This window comes from Scylla paramamosain, chromosome 8 (genome assembly GCF_035594125.1).
Source record: "Scylla paramamosain isolate STU-SP2022 chromosome 8, ASM3559412v1, whole genome shotgun sequence".
In the NCBI taxonomy this organism is placed as follows: Eukaryota; Metazoa; Arthropoda; class Malacostraca; order Decapoda; family Portunidae; genus Scylla; species Scylla paramamosain.
In genome coordinates this window covers 29,799,719-29,816,603 of record NC_087158.1, presented here as the reverse complement: position 1 = coordinate 29,816,603, position 16,885 = coordinate 29,799,719, and the positions used below count along the sequence as shown (strand labels likewise).

At 37.0% G+C, this 16,885-nt stretch overlaps 1 protein-coding gene across 8 annotated transcripts; it reads right to left on the bottom strand.

Annotated features, from left to right (window-relative positions):
- Positions 1-118: 118 nt before the first annotated feature.
- Positions 119-16,646, bottom strand: LOC135103125 (calcium-binding protein P-like). 8 transcript variants are annotated; one of them, XM_064009176.1, is made up of 8 exons: positions 16,513-16,646; positions 16,171-16,326; positions 10,920-11,426; positions 10,534-10,642; positions 9,858-10,057; positions 5,750-5,809; positions 3,418-3,504; positions 119-2,561 (listed from the first exon to the last, which is right to left on the bottom strand). In XM_064009176.1, exons 2-8 carry the CDS (start codon positions 16,235-16,237, stop codon positions 2,488-2,490), a joined length of 1,104 nt encoding a protein of 367 aa, XP_063865246.1. In that variant the 5' UTR covers positions 16,238-16,326; positions 16,513-16,646; the 3' UTR covers positions 119-2,487. The 8 variants fall into 8 exon arrangements, with proteins under 8 accessions (XP_063865246.1, XP_063865249.1, XP_063865245.1 ...); XM_064009179.1 differs by lacking the exon at positions 3,418-3,504; XM_064009175.1 differs by having other exon boundaries at positions 16,171-16,571.
- Positions 16,647-16,885: the final 239 nt, after the last annotated feature.

Here is a 16,885-nt window from a genome sequence, read left to right as displayed (position 1 = left end):
TGTGGGGAGAGGAAATATGTACAGGTATGAGGAAAAAAAATCTCATTGATGACAAGAATACAAAAAAACACATGCCTGCTTAAATTAATGTTATTTTAGGGAATACCAAAGATAAATGTTACAAATTGTAAACCTTTATTATAAAATATTCTGTGTGAAAACGCTGATAAAAATATGGGACTAAAAATCATGCACTAGTTGTTCAGCAGATGCTGAAGCAGCTGTGCCTTGTTATGTAGGTGTAACAGACACTCTGTAGTGTATTCCATGTGTTCTGTGGACTGTGGCTCATTTTAAATGTAACATTGTGAATAGACTCATTTTATCAGGAATCTGTGTATCTAGTGTGAAATCTGCATGAACAGTGAACAATTCAGATATGCAGGTCACTTTCCAGGTTGAATTCATCCATCATCACCTTTTATCACTATCCTCTAATTCAAGCTGTTCATGATAATTATTACGCCTTACTGATACACTTGGTGTTTACCATTTACTTCTTAGATGCCATGGAATGTACTTATATAGTAGTACATGCTATGCCATTTTCATACCACATCAAAAGTTATACTAGAGGTTTTCTCACAGAAACACATGCAAGGAATACATATTCAAGAATTTAAAACCAAGCTGGATATCAGCAGATATGGGGACGGGACAGAGCGAGCATAGCTCTTTTCCTGCAAGTCACAATCAGGTGTGTGTACACACACACACAAACACACACACATACACACACACACACACACACACACACACACACACACACACACACACAATCCTATGAGTGTAGCTCATTTTCTGCATATTATAAAAAGAAAAAAAATCTATACTTGCACACATAACATTATCTATATTATTTATTTATTTTTATTATTATTCATAAACCATATTTGTGAATGTACATACATAGATGTAGAGAGAAGTCTTGGCTAACTCCACCTTTAGAGAGTTACCAGCCAGGTATACATATATGTAAGTAGATAAAGATAGATATTGTAAAAAAAGGTTATAAAACTTTCAAAACTCAATGTTGATGTACCAATTTGCACAAAATTATATAGGAATATGCATGTTTACATACATGTATGCATGTATCAGATATTATGTTATTATTACAGCACCAGACATACCGACAGATACAAGAAATTAGATTGTAAGGATTGTTTTTGTTAGAAGTATTCTGAACACTTTTCTATTTAAAAAAATTCCTTTTCATGTACACTCCAATCTTGGATTTCTCACGATAAAATGAGTCATACTACATATTCAAAAGATTAAATTCTATGAAAATACACAGTGTTCAATAAAACATTAATATCATTAAGTAACATGGCATATATATAAACTCACTGAGATCTCATACAAATTATGCAAATAAAATTTTCTAAAGTTACTTGTATCTGATATATATCATGGAGTACCCAGTCACAGTAAGCAGTAAACTGGGTAACAAACATGCTGATCATGCTTGACAAGAAAGATTTACTGGTGGCACACAGAATGTAAGCTACAGTAACACTGTAGAGAAGGCTGTTAACACTGATTCATATATTTTGAAACTGCATAAAGTAGTGAAGCTCTGCTAAAACCAGTTTAGTGTATGTTATTAACTATATGTTCCACAAGACCTAGACACTATCAGCTATATCTTTATGCATGAAAATATGAGTATTTTATAATCTTGTCTTGAAGTATGAAAATAACAACTATTGCAGTATCATAAGTAACAACATCTGGCTAAGATCTTGAACTGACACAAAATGGGAATAATGTTTTAATGTGTATTAGGTAATGAGGACTTTAAGTAACTGTAATGTCATAATAATATTATAATATCATGTAAATGAGTAATCTCTTCTGATAAGACAGCTTAATGAGACAGTTCAGTAAATATCATAATGAAATAGAATTAAAGATTGAAAGACAGCAATCAACACTTAATTATTTATATATTTAGTTGCATTAATTCACCTATGATGATCTTATCTTTCCTTCTCAAATGCAGCAGTTATTACCACACTTTTACAGTAATATCTTTAGTTTTTAGAATTATAACAATGATAAAGATGAATAAAGCCTTCTCAAGTAAATTCCTAAACTTTGTATAAAGATTTCCTTGCAACATTGTGATTGAAACAATCAAGCTTATCAGTGTCATGGCAGCCACTACAATCTATATTGTTACTCTAGAAATGTAGGAAAACTTTGTCTCACAGACTTGTCATAAAAGATACTAACACCTCAATATTTCACAAGTAACAAAAACTAAATAAAATATAAGCATGCACTCAAGCTGATGGCCACAAATGTTTAAGCTGTTGCCATATCTTTTCTCAAAAGTATGCTACAGGTCAAAACTTGAGATATTACCATAAGTAAACCAATTGCAAATTTTCAATAAGTCACTACACAAGGGCTATGAGGCAGGGCAAAACAATACCTGTAAAAAGACTACTAGTACTAACACTATGGGAGGTGGTGAGTCTACATGGGTGGTGGAGCATTGGGCTGGTACTGCTGGGTGTAGGGTGGAGGCTGCTGGCCTGGTGGAGGGTAGCCTGTTTGGGTAAAGATTCACTGTAGACACACATTACATTTGTATATATAAGTATATGAATCCCTTGGGAACAGTATGTATCTCACTAAATTTATGCACAAAATGTTCACAAAAAGTATAGTGTGCACCCTTAAAATTTCAGACAAACCACAAATAACAAATGCTTGAATTACACATTTTCATTTATAATTTTTTTGGCTTTGTCTGTATGCATTAATACAGAATTAACATTTTTCATTTTAATAAATTCATATTCTCACTTGAAAATACTGAAAAATACAGAAATTTATATGAACTATAATTCTGTGGTTTGCTTGTAATGGCAAAAAGCACTCTAAAATATTGAGGTTCATACAATACTAAAAAAGAATGTTGACATCAGACACCAGGCATCTCAGTGTATTCCAGGAACAAGCTAGATCACCACCTCAGTGAAGTGTGAAGAGTGCTTATTATCGTCTTTTGCTTGCAAAGCTCTATCCCCTATTTGCTATCCTACTTTCTAACACTACAGTTCTTACTTCAACACAGCTGCCACATGGCTGATTCCCTAGAAGCTAACAAAGTGCCTAATGAAAGATGTCAATCGTTGGCTTTGTTATTATTATGTAAGCCTCAAATCGCATTTCAGAATGCTTTTCTCACCAAGGGGAGAGCACTCTATTTCTTTTTGCTAATGCTACAAAATGGCATTATTGCTTCTATTAGAAGTGACAACCTGAACGAGGTATTACGACATACTACATACACATATAAATGTACTATATGAGCAAAGCGAATCTGCACTGTTATATTATAAAAATGATTACTGACTTAAAAGGCACTTTCTGTATATGTTTTGATTGTGTATACACTACCTTCAGGGGCACCAGGGGCCATGTAAGGTGCCGCAGAAGGTGGGTAAGGCTGCGGAGGATAAGGCTGCATAGGGGCCCCTCCACCACCTGATAGTTTGTTAGTAACATTGTTAGCAAGACAAGGGAGAAATAGTGAAGAATGTCCAGACACCTGATATACTAACCATGCTTTGTTATTTTCTATACTCTAGTAAGTGTTTTTTAAGTTTTCTGAGTAACATACTATAGGGAAGGGTTAATAACTCTTAGACCACAAACAAGTGTAAGGAGGTTGTTAGTACTGGTAAATGCAGAATTTTATTTTTCAATGTTTCAAACCAGTAGTCAGCTTTAACAATACTACAGATTGAGAACCCTTTGTCAAGAACTCTAAAATCCAGCAGCATCTATAATTCATTCACATTTCCACAACAAAGCAACACAAAAGCAATACAGCAATATTACAAAAGATATTACTACTAGCATATTACCACAATGTTTGGCGATGCATTTCTGACTTTCAATACATATTATGTTTCCAGTTCATAATCAGTCTTTCAGAACATATCAGTAACTTTAACTCTAAGAAGAGGAATGTATATTTCAAAGTACAGAAAAGTCTAAAATTCACAATACATTTGTTCCCAGTACAGACAAAGGATTCTCAATTTGTTTTGTGAATGCAGTTGTAAATGAAATGTAAATGAATGCAGTTGTAAGGTTCACAAGGAAGTAAGAGAAGAAAAAAACTGAGTAACTGAAGACAGTAAAGAGAAGGCAGATGAACTTGAAAAAAAAAAAAAAAAAAGTTAAAAGTATAATGATAAGAACAGGTCATACTTGAGACAGCTAAATGTAGTGACCAGAAATACAAAGACTGCAAAATTATCCTGTATTCTGACAATCATTATGGTCCTAAAGTCATGGCAGTGTTTTTCTGTTCTGGTCATGCATTCAATCCTAGGAGATTGCCTCTCATGATTCAAGACTTACTTTGCCTTTAGAACAGTTTTTCAGCATTTCTATGGAACATCCAAGGGGAAGCATTACATAAGGAAAGAAAAGGAAACGTAGTGGAATAATAAAGGAGCTAAAGTAAGAAATGAAATAATCTCCTCATTTCCTCAAAAACTATCGAAAATCTGAGCACTTTTGTATTATTTTCTCTCTGTCTCAGGTGCAGACTCACATATCTGGGAGACAGCTGCATCCATGCGAAAGCATTATTCATGAAATTTGGAAAATGTTCCTAAGAATTAAAGAGGTGCTGTTGCTAATGGTGAAAGATTTATCACCTGGAGTAAGCAGTATGTGTGCAATACTATGTAAAATTCTTGAGAGGGAAGAAGGGAAGATAATGCTCTCTTAAATAAGTGCTTTACCATCATTACCCATACTGAGATATCAAATCATCATCATACTATTACTTCTGTCTTAAAATGCATTATATGTACTAATAATATTTTGTTTCTCTCTGTTTAGATACGAGTATGTTAGCTTAGTTTCCACATGAATTTAATAACATTTTTAAAAGCCAGAATCCAACTCAAAAAGTATATTACCACTGTTAAAGTATTTGTAACCATCTGTCAAACAAGAGCAGTTCAAAACCAGCACTTCCAGGCTTGATGTTTTTACTGGTGATGCAGAAACTGGTTTATATACCTGGTTAAATTAACACCATAGTTGAAATATGGTACACTGGCAGTGATTAATTCTAAACCATTAAAAATCAAAAAAAGAGAACTTTCTGCAGAGTACTTTAAACCATTAGTAAGCCACTTCACAAGAATTCTTACATTCTATTACAAAGACTATCAACTTATCTTCCTCCTCAAAAATTCTTGATACACACAAACAAATCAGCAAATCCCAATTCTTCATGCTACCAGAAAAGACTCCAGCCTTAATATTTCATGATACTGCATATGCATGCTGTGTAGTGGCATGCAAGTTCTACAGAGATCACGTGCTCTTTGTCATTCAGCTGTGAGGCAAATTTCTAATATGCCGAATACCATAGTATAAAAAGCAAGTAAAATAAAAATAAATAAATGAATTAAACCTCCAAAAACAGAATCGATTTTCCATGTTGACTTATTGATTTCATATTCAGAATACAGGTGGGACTGAAATAAGTCCTCCTTGCAGAAGGTAATTTTCTGCATTTAGGATGAGATAATGAAATCTTCCTGTGTCACTACATAGTACCCTCTATCAAATAACTACAATACTGAAGATACCATACTCAATTATTCTGTATTCAATAACACAATTTTTCCTTCTTTTTATTTTCTGTAAGTTAAGAAAGGCAATCCAAAAGTACATGAAAATGAAAGTGGTGACAACATACCTTGAGGGGGGTAAGGTGCATACCCAGGCTGTGGTCCATAGGGAGGTGCTGGGTATACACCTACAACCATCATAGAGAGGGTCGTGCCAACAGAATATAAATTAAAACCCCAAAAGAAAGAAAAAGAAAGGTACAGAAAATCCTCAGTATATTGGATTTATTGGAGCTCAAGCCAATCTGTTAATAGTGGTGGCCAGACATCCTCCTCCTATTCTGAACTTTTTCTGCTGTGTCAAACATTAGGCTGAATAAACAGCAGAAAAATGTGTGTGACTATGAGAGCTTAGGCAGTGCATGGAACACTAAAGAAGAAAGGGCCAAACTGAGTCAATAGAAGGCAAAACTGCTGCTAACCACTCACATGGATCACAGTACTGACTGATGCATGACCACTGCCAGTCATTCACTTGAACCACAGTACCAACTGCATGATTTGTCAACATTAACTTCTACTCACTTAAGGCCCATTCACACACATCAGTGACACATCAGTGACCACTCAAGCCCTTCAGTGTCAGTGAAAAAAAATATCATTACTTTGAATTCGGCTGAAGCATTCACACATGTCCATTGTAATGCTATGTTTTGACTCTCTGTGTCAGTTCCATCTCCATTCCATGAAAGTGAATATCATCACCACTGATATTTCTCAGTGTTTCACAGATGCCAGACAAGTGCGGTGAGTTTGTCTATGAGAATGCATTATAAATTAATTATAGAATTGGTTTAGAATCATCCTGTTCTGCATGATTTGTCACAGCCACAGTATGTGGACAGCAGTCACCAAACGACATATTTGGAAAAATTTTGTTCCATCGTCAATTAACTACTTGTACAAAGGAGAAAACTCTCTTTCACTTCTTTTTTTTTTCACTCTTCATGTACCCACTTTCTTTTCTTCAGCTTATGCTCAGCCTCTTCCTCTTCATAAAAGATTATGGTAATCATTGCCAATTCAGTGTCTGAAAACTTTGCCATCTTGGAAATCACTGATTTCACGCAGTATGGATGTGTGTGAACAGATGTCACTGAAGTGCCACGGATTTCACTGACACTGAACTGACATGGCACTGATATATCATTGATGTGTGTGAATGGGGGTTTAAAGAGCAAAAGCATGTTTCAGCATCAAAGGTGGGCATTACCACTATAGATTATTGCAATGATTTATTGTGATAATGATATTGGGTTATCAGTCATCTGATAATTATTTTTCCTGCGTTATTGATTCACCGGTATAACTGATACTTTTGGTTCTAAACTAGTGATAATTGATAAATTGAGTTTTTGGAACATGAGTATGTTCAAGTTTTATTTTTTCAAAATCAAATGTAGTTATTTTACTGAAAACAATACTTTTCATCAGTGAAGAGACAGGATAAACATTGAATTTTAATTTTTTTTGAAGATTTTTCTAAGTTTTCTTAAAGATAAAAATAAAGATTTGGATTTATTAATTTTTTATTTACAATATGAATATTGGAATTTTGGATTTATCAATTTATTGGTTATCAATTATTAGGTGATAAATTTATCGCCAGTTACTGATTATCAGTAACCGATAAGGTTATTGTTACTGATTTATCAGTTATCAGGATAAATTTTTCCATTATCATGCCAAGCTATGTTCAGCATACAGTGAACTAGCACCTTTGAGTGACTTGATGGCTAGGATAGGATGTTTTGTGCTTGTGAATTGTCACTTAGCATCTGCCATAATCATGATTCAGTGATGACAATAGTGGCAAAAACAAGAAAGGACTGAAGTGTCAGGAAATCTGGACCACCTCTGGTCATATCACACTTTTCAGTATAAAAAAAAAATTAATCTGATAGGTTTCCAAGTCCAATAAATGGACTTCAAAATACACTGAGGTTTTACTGCACATCATCTGTAAAATTACATGCTTAGCTTCCCCAGATTGACAATACCAGTGAAGCAGAAGAACATTCTTGCTGGAAGGTGTGGTAAGCAGCAATTTGTGATAGATATGTAAGTTGCAAAGCTATGATGTATTTTCATATGGATTTCATTTAATGTTTAACTGAGTTATTTTGGATAAGTCAGCAATTTATGAGATATGTATATAAGCTGCAATCTAAGAAATATTCTTAGATGAATTTCATTTAAAGTTCAACAGAGGTCTTTTGATTATTGACTTGTGACATTTCACCATCATGACTGGTGGACACAGAGCCATAGCCTGGTATGTAAGGCCAAGGACCAGTGTGTTTGACTAACTCATACATGAAATAAATTTTAACAAAGCAAATAATAAGTAAGTTTATTTCTTCATATCAATTTCAGTGCACTGAGTATTGTGTAAAAAAAATATTTAAGAAATTTAGTCAGTGAGCACATTTTTTCCTCATATAATATATGAGAAACATACCTGCTTTTAAAATTTTTCCATAAATTTGCAGCAGTATTGTTTCCATCTATATAGGATGTTCTATACCTCATTTTGGATACAAGATGTTCTATATCTTAATTTGGATACAGGATGTTCTTTATCTTGCACAAATGCACCTGAACGCAAAAATAATATTTTGTCTTAATGACAAATTTAACTAATAATGAATTGTGTTGAATTAATTTTGGCTGGTGTAAAGTGTGAGGAAACAAACATCTCCCATCATATCGCAGGGTAGGAATTTCTTTTTTCCAAATGTCCTATGTGTAATAACACAATGTTCATTTACTTTGGACACAGAAACAAATCATATCAACCTTACCATGTCAATATAGCTTCAGAATTTCTGTTTCACATAAGAATAGCTGCAATGAAAGTTATTAAACTCATGGCAGCAACAGCACCATGGTGGGAATGTAAGAGCATAGCAGGAGGGCAGTTGTCTCAGTCTTGCTTCATGCTACAGTGCCAGATGTACCAATCAGGGATGTCAAAGATTTTGGTAAATTCTGTCCATATGATGCAAGAACAATATTGTTCAGAAAGCATGACATTTCAGGTATTAACAGTTCTGATTACAATGTAGGATGGTCTGAGGTCAAATTCTGGGTTGCAGTCAGGAGTTTTCTCGGGTACTGCCAGCTCCCAGTTCCCCAACCACTGATGGCATAAGTCAGTGCAGCTCAGGGGCAGTCATAAGCCCAGAAATATTAAGAGGGTTATGTCAGGAGGGGTATTTGGTGATAAACTTTTGTCAAATCAGCTGCAATTACCTCTAACAGGGACAAGCCAAAAGTAAAAAAAAAAATTATACAGAGTTTAGCTGTCCTTTCATGAAAATTATACTTACAATAGGGAATATCATTCTACTGTGAGCAAGGTATGAAGGAAGAGCATAGGTATGTAACTTTCACTCAATATAGAGTGCAGATGTCAATAAGCAGGTTTCAATGACAATAATAACTGCACCTCAGCCAAGTTAGAACAAGAAAGGCTAAGTTATGATGCTGAGTACTTGTGGTTGCAAGAATACAGCAACAAGAGCAAGTGAAGCAGCTGACATGGAGGATCACATTATGTTCTTTTTGTGCCGACTCAGACTTGACTGGTTATGTTCTTGTATCAGAACATGTCAGATCACTAGGATGATTATTAATACATATGTCTCTGGTAAACACAATCAAGCCAGAGTCAATCAAGCTAACAAGAGTAATGCAAAGGTAAAAGCCACTCAAATGGCCACAATAGATCACCACTAACCATATGATCATGATGAAGTCTATCAAATCAAAGTGGCAAGATGATTATGTTCACATCACTGTTTCATTTGTGATGATGGATGATGACATGCTCAGTCAAACACTATAGATAGAAACAAACATACTATATTTACCAAGAAGCATACTTGTGTAATGAAGTGTACTCTCACTATGAACCTATTATTATAATTTAATGTGTTATTTAAAACATTCATATTCAAACTGCAATCAAAAGTATACCATCACACAAGACTATCTGTTAAATGTCTGTACCAAACCCTGTCAAACTGTGTCGAGGTACACTCCCTTGTGCACTAATGACCAAAGAGGGCTGATGACATTCAGAAAGCTAATCAAGAAACTTCCATCACTTCTTGAACCTTTTTAAGAATTGTCTTAAGTTAAGCAAAACAAGCTATAAATCATCAGACATACCTGCTGGTGGAGGGTACTGTCCAGGTGGAGGGTACTGTCCAGGTGGAGGCTGCTGGCCATCAGGTGGCACATAGGTGTGCTGGGAGCTGAAATTAGGATCTTGTTGCACCATGGCACTCTGCATGGGCACTGCTCCTCCAGGGGCAGCCTGCTGGCCCCTGTTCATGAAGGGAAGCCCCTGGAATCTGTTCATCACCTGTCTGAAATAAAATTTAATTATTTATTTATTTTTTTTATCTAAAAGTCTCCCACTAAAATACTAAATACTATATATAAAAAAGTAATTTGAATTTCCATAGTTAGCAAAGTGAGTAAAAGATTAAATCTTGCAAAAATCCCAATGCAAAGACCATCCACTATAAGGGATTATTCCCTACTTTGTCAGCCATTTGAAACACTAAGTCCTAAAGTGGAATCCCAAAAATTCCCCCAGTGAGTTGTGCTTCATTCCTAACAAGAACTTGTGTGTGGACAGAAAATTGACCACAGGCACTCCTTTAATGGTGACCAAAGGAACAAGCATCATAGTGCACTAGACTGGACTAGTTCTTTTAATAATGATCTTATGTCAGATTCTAAAGGTAGTAGTTATTAATCTTTTGATTTACTAATCTGAAAGACAATATCAAATGTCACATACATTATAGGTTTAGATTTTTCCAGAAAAAACACTTACTTATGCTTTCCTCCTCTACAGCAGCAGAAGTAGATGAGACCACCCATGATGAGAAGAAATATCAAGCCACCCACACCTCCTCCAACTTCTTCACCCATATTGTCTTTACCTGAAAATTGCAAAATATACAGTGCCTTTATAATCATAAATCCTACAAATCACCAATAAATAGTTTGAATATGCAACTGAACAAGAAATTTAAAACCACATAATCCAGCACAGATTTCACAAGCAACTAACAAGTACTGTAGACCAATCACAAAGTACTGTGTGAATTTTACACTACACAGCCAGTATTACTATATGCTACAAGAAAGTAGCAGGACATTTTGTTGTGTATTTCTTGGAGGACACTTGGAGGGGAAAAATAATGAAGCCTTACAAACCTTTTCCATGAGTTTTGCCATGGGTTCCACCAGGATAGTTGGGGTTGTAACCTGGTTGGTTGGGGTTGTAGCCAGGTTGATTGGGGTTGTAGCCTGGTTGGTTGGGGTTGTAGCCAGGCTGATTTGGGTTGTAGCCTGGTTGATTTGGGTTGTAGCCTGGCTGATTTGGGTTGTAGCCTGGTTGATTAGGATTGTAGCCAGGCTGGTTTGGATTGTAGCCAGGCTGCGGCTGCTGGGGAGCCTTTGGTTTGGGTGGTGTTGGGGCAGGTGCAGGTTTGTTGGGCTCATAGTCAAAGGGAAGGCCAAGGTCATCCACTGCTCCACGATTGGTTCCACCCTGGGACCCTCCTGGACGGTTTTTACTACAGCGTAACAAAGTCTTGTCCTCAAAGGTGCCAGCAGGACAGGTACAGTGAGTTCCTCCACATTCAGCACCATATAGTGATTCACAGGGATTATTGATATCTCCCTTTGTGATATCCAAGTTGCACTTAGTTCCCTTTACACCTGAAAGAAATTTCTCTCCGTTAATAAAATGAATGCCTACAAAATGTAACACTTACTGAGAAGTTAACTGTATCATAAATATAAGGAAATAGTTTCAAGTACAGTATCTTTTATTCCTGTGATCAAACTATAGGTACAGATCAGCATGGACTTGGTTTGACAAATTTCTGAAGTTGATACCATTATAATTACCAACTGGCCATGGTGATGCATCTTACATGTATGACACATAAGGGTTGAAAATAACAATCATGAAGCTTCATACTATTAAAGAATCCTGAAAGGTTTTTCATATTTATTGTAATTCCTATGTTACCAATGCAGATAAAAAAAAAAAAAAAAAACTCATTATAAAAATGATCAGTTCTGTACATAACTTATACACTCCTTGCTAATAATCGTGAATGAGGTTTAATTCTAGTGATTTGTTCACACACAGAATAGTGGAAAGTAAGATGATTAGGAACATATATATGAATACTATGACAGACACAGTGGGTGCAATAACTTACAATGAAATGAAAGGATACATAGAGTTATTAGAGGAAAAAAGGTGAGGTAATTGTGAAAATTTGAGGTTTTGAACACACCAAAAAGGAAAGCAAGAACAGAAATAAATGAAAAAAAAAAAAAAAATGGCTCAGCTATTCCCTTGGTAAAGTTCCAAGATACAGGTGACAGATATAGATAGACAGAAAGGGATAGACTGAAAGACAGACAGACAGACAGACAGACAGACAGACAAATAGACAGACCAATAGACAGACAGACAGACAGACAGAAATATTGACAGACAGATAGATAGAAGTTTCTCTTATAAAGGAGCGCAGACAGACAGAAAAACTGATAAATTGATAGATAGATAAAAAGACACACTGACAGAGATATTGATAGATTAAATTTCTGTTATAGAGGCGTGGTGCAGTAAAGAATTCAGCTCTAGAAAGACATTAACTGATTCTACTTTCAGTCACTCTTTGCAGCAACATCCAAAATAATCCTCTCTGAGAAACACCCACTTCATACATGAATATTGTTCGTGCTACAGTATGTTTCATGCTTCTCTTACAAGTTATGGATTTAAGTTCTCACTCGAAAGGATTTATCTCTCTCTCTTTCCTCTCTAAATTCTTTGTACTTGTTAAGAGCTCAAGCACAATTTTTTATTCTATTTGTACGGTCTTACTCGTATTTAAAACAAACTTCACAATTAATTTTCTTGGAATTAACGCAAGACTGGCCAAAACATGTCTTCACACGTTCCGATCTTTGTGCGTCATCCTCATTCCTTCCTTTCTTTCACGTGGCCAATAAAGTACACGAAAACGTTCAACATATGACTATGACTATGACTTACTAAAAAAAAAAAAAAAAAAAAAATGCAAGTAAAACCCCCGTAAGGTTTATTGCTGAGGGGACATGCGAGTTCTGGCAGCGGTTCAGGGACAGGAAATGTTGGCAAGTCGGTCGTAAGCTCTCAGCTGTGACCGTGAATGGGATCACGGTCCCAAAATAGTTCGACAATTTTATCCAAATCATACATAGTTCGATCTTCCTCGTCCTCTTCGTTCATCTGCCACTGATAAACTGCCCAGAATATATATTAAAGAACATCAGCTCATGATTATGGAGAACACACACACACACACACACACACACACACACACCGAGTGCGCCAGGTAGTGTAATGGCCACGCTAGACTCACAACCGAGGAAACCTGTGTTGGGTCTAAGGAATGTATGCACGCACAGCATCTATAGCATCCTTGGTTGAATCTATGGATCATCTATAACTTCTTTGGTTGAATCCCGAGAACGGCAAGGCAGATTGGCGAGCCTCTATTATAGTAATATACGCAGCCCCTGTTCACCAAGCAATAAGCAGGTACGGGATGTAAATTTCGTGGTTGTGAGTTGTGATCTCGCTGTTCCGGTGAGGTGCGAGTAATCTCAGTCTTACCTAAAGATCGGTCACTATGAGTTCTGAGCATTTTGCGAACGGCTGGCTGTGTCAAGAAATCAACAGCCAGACGACCGCAGGTGAACCACACATACTCCATCCAGTTATATATGTGTGTGTGTGTGTGTGTGTGTGTGTGTGTGTGTGTGTGTGAGCATGGCTCATTTTGTGAGGTTAAGGTTCACGATCCGCTATCGAAGCTGAGGGTATTTAATTGATAAGCGAGCCATCACTGTCCTTGAGCAGGAGGAAGTTGTATGTGGTGTGTGAGAGGTGTCAGCCTTTTTCATGCATTCACCACACCACCAGGCAGCCCCGCCCTGCCACGCTGCTCACCGACACTCGGATTGCATGACAAGGCATTGACATATGATACCGCCATGCAATTATAAGACACTTAAACAGTTATACACACGTTGCGAAAAAAAATTAAGTTTTAAGTAAAAAAAATAAAATAAATAAATAAAAATAAATAAAAGAATTATACATACAGTACGACGTATTCTGCGCATCTTTATAGAAGACTGAACATGAGACAAGCATTAATGAAAACAATAGATCTCCAAAATAAATAAATAGAATAAACGAGAGAGAGAGAGAGAGAGAGAGAGAGAGAGAGAGAGAGAGAGAGAGAGAGAGAGAGAGAGAGAGAGAGAGATTATGGTGTTCTGTAAACACAAACTGGTGATCATCAGTGAGGCGGGAAGTGGATTAGGTCGTCTCAATAATAATAAGTAACGTTCTGTAGTAGGGCAAGAGGGGGAAGGGAGGCTCACTGGACCAGCCTCAAGCTGCGTAGCAAGTAATAATAAGATAAGGAACGCATGTGAGAGATGGATGTATGCATTGTACATTATAAGGAGGAAAAAAAAAAAAACTTAGTAAAGATTGCAAGGACAAGGCCAGATCGGAAACAATGACTCTCTCCAATGGTAACACCCACATCTACCTCAACCTAGTAACCTTACTCCATTATTCGCCGTCCAGGCCAGGTGCTTATCGCTTGTTCTGCTTTAACATACTCTCAAACTTACAGGAACAACGCCATCGCTGACACACAAGCAACAGGTTTCCTTTCAGCCACTCAAGTTGTACTCGGCAAGACCTGCTAAGGTTGCCACTCGTTCATTCATTGCTGATCCCATCTATTTTATAAATTATTCGTAGTCTCCATGTTTTTTATATTGTTAGCTTTCTTCCGTATGAAACGTTTGTTCTCCTTTTTGGTCCTCTGGTTTACTGAGACCAAGGAATGTACAACTGTAGACAATATTGCCCCGCGTAGCCGCAGGCAGATCTGGCTGCTCTTCAAGGCTAAGGAATCTGAATATATTTTCTTTCCTCTCTCTCTCTCTCTCTCTCTCTCTCTCTCTCTCTCTCTCTCTCTCTGATTGTACAGGACTCTACGGTCACCAAAAGGCGGCACGAGCATGTAGTGTGAGCGGAGTAGCGTTAGTGCTGGACTACTTAATACCTTCGAACACTCCATCCTGAAAACTTCTGTGTCTTCATGTAATGGAATAAATCCCTATGAAGCGAAGACCTTTCGTTTCAGCCTCAAGGATGACTAACCAACGGGTATTGATCTGCCGTACGAGAATACAAAGCGACCCCAGTAAACCGGCATTCCGTAGTTTTGTTCACAATATTTATGTTTTCTAAGAAGTTATATTTTTATGCGCTTAATTGTCTCGTTGAATGTAATCTTATGAGGTATACGTAATGATTCCATTTAATATATGACAGATTTGGAGCCACGGCAGACTGATGTGGGTAGTCAATTCACTCTTCTAATTGCAAGAACTACTGTACAGTACGTACGTACGTACTACTACTATTACTACTACTACTACTACTATTCTCTTCTGTCCCGTAACTCGTTGGTATCCTCCCCTTCGTTTCCCTCACCTTTCAGTGAAACATGTATTACCATGAAAAAGTGTGGGATGCATTTTATTTTAATCTACCTCTGGTACAACACTGAAACAGCTACACAACACACTTCACTGTCTACGCACAGCACTTCAAGGTTTCGCCACACCTATCCTGTTTCTCCCTTCAGTTTAAAAGCTGACTGAAGCAAGGACAAGAACCTGCAGTGGCACCATTTAACGTCTTGGTTACATCAAAGCTCTCTTATCAGGTAGGCTTTAAATTATATGACACTGCACGGCAGTCTTCCTTAATTCTCACATTTGATGCTGAATGTCGAATTTGATGCTGAATGTCGAGTTTGTTTTCCATGATGAATTTTCATATTTATGAGAGAGAGAGAGAGAGAGAGAGAGAGAGAGAGAGAGAGAGAGAGAGAGAGAGAGAGAGAGAGAGAGAGAGAGAGAGAGAGAGAGAGAGAGAGAGAAACAAGTTTACGTAGGTGGTAGGTTACAATGCAACATGAGTCCCACCCATCTTGTCACGGTTTCCACTGTCATTCTTTGGTTATCAACACAGACACCAGTTTTGAAATGGGAAAAAAAAAATAAAATCATATAAGTAAACATATAAGTTGAAATTTATATTCGTGAATAAGTCAGCCAAGAACTACGGCACAGTACTAGAATGGGTGGGTTCCTCTCCCAGCATACTGCTGGGCGGAGGAACGCATGAACCGACCGCACCTTTTATGTGTGAGAGTGTGTGTGCGTGTGTGTATTTGCGTGCCATCTACCATCTCACTATATATGACATTTACGCCAAAAATGTAACTCTATGTGCTTGACAAATGAAGATGCCATTTAACTATAGTGTAGGAAACTCCAACAAATTCACAATAGCGGGACTCACCAACATTGAAGCCTTGGCAGGGAGGGGCCAGCGCCACCACCACCGCTATTGCCAAGATGCACCACATCCTTACTCCAGTGTCTGCGTTCACCTCACACCTAAGATGTTTTCACTTCCACATTTGGTTCTTCTGGATTAATCAATACAAATGCGGTCCTGAGAAAAAATGCAATTTGTTATTATTACCACATTCTAATTCACATTCCTTGGTGTGGTAAAGCACATGAAGCCTGTTGTGGTGATCAGCGTTTCTAAATTCCACACTATGAATGGGCCGTCACTTATGCAGCTAAGCTACAACGTAGTTTAATCCACATGTTCCATCCCAGATATAGTCCTTGCCTCTATCCAAGCAATCCCAAGACTGAGGCAGCTGCGTGTGCGAGGGCCGACTGGCGAGCGCTCACCACATCCTCCGCCAAGCTGAGGCTGCTGTTGCCACATTTTGCTATGATCACTTACAGCTTCTAACTCATTATGATACCTTCTGGATATCATTTCTCATCACAGCGTGTTCAGACTTGTGCAATGTAATTTTGCTGTTTAATGAAACCTCTAGAATTGTTTAGTTGTACAGTGAATGTACGAGCTGTTTATTGATCAATGGTCTTTGGCAACGGTCTGTGAGACATGAAGGACCTCCGCCAACTTTTCATTTTGGTTCATTGAAGAAAAAAAATAATAAATAAATAAAATAAGTAAATAAAAAAAAAAT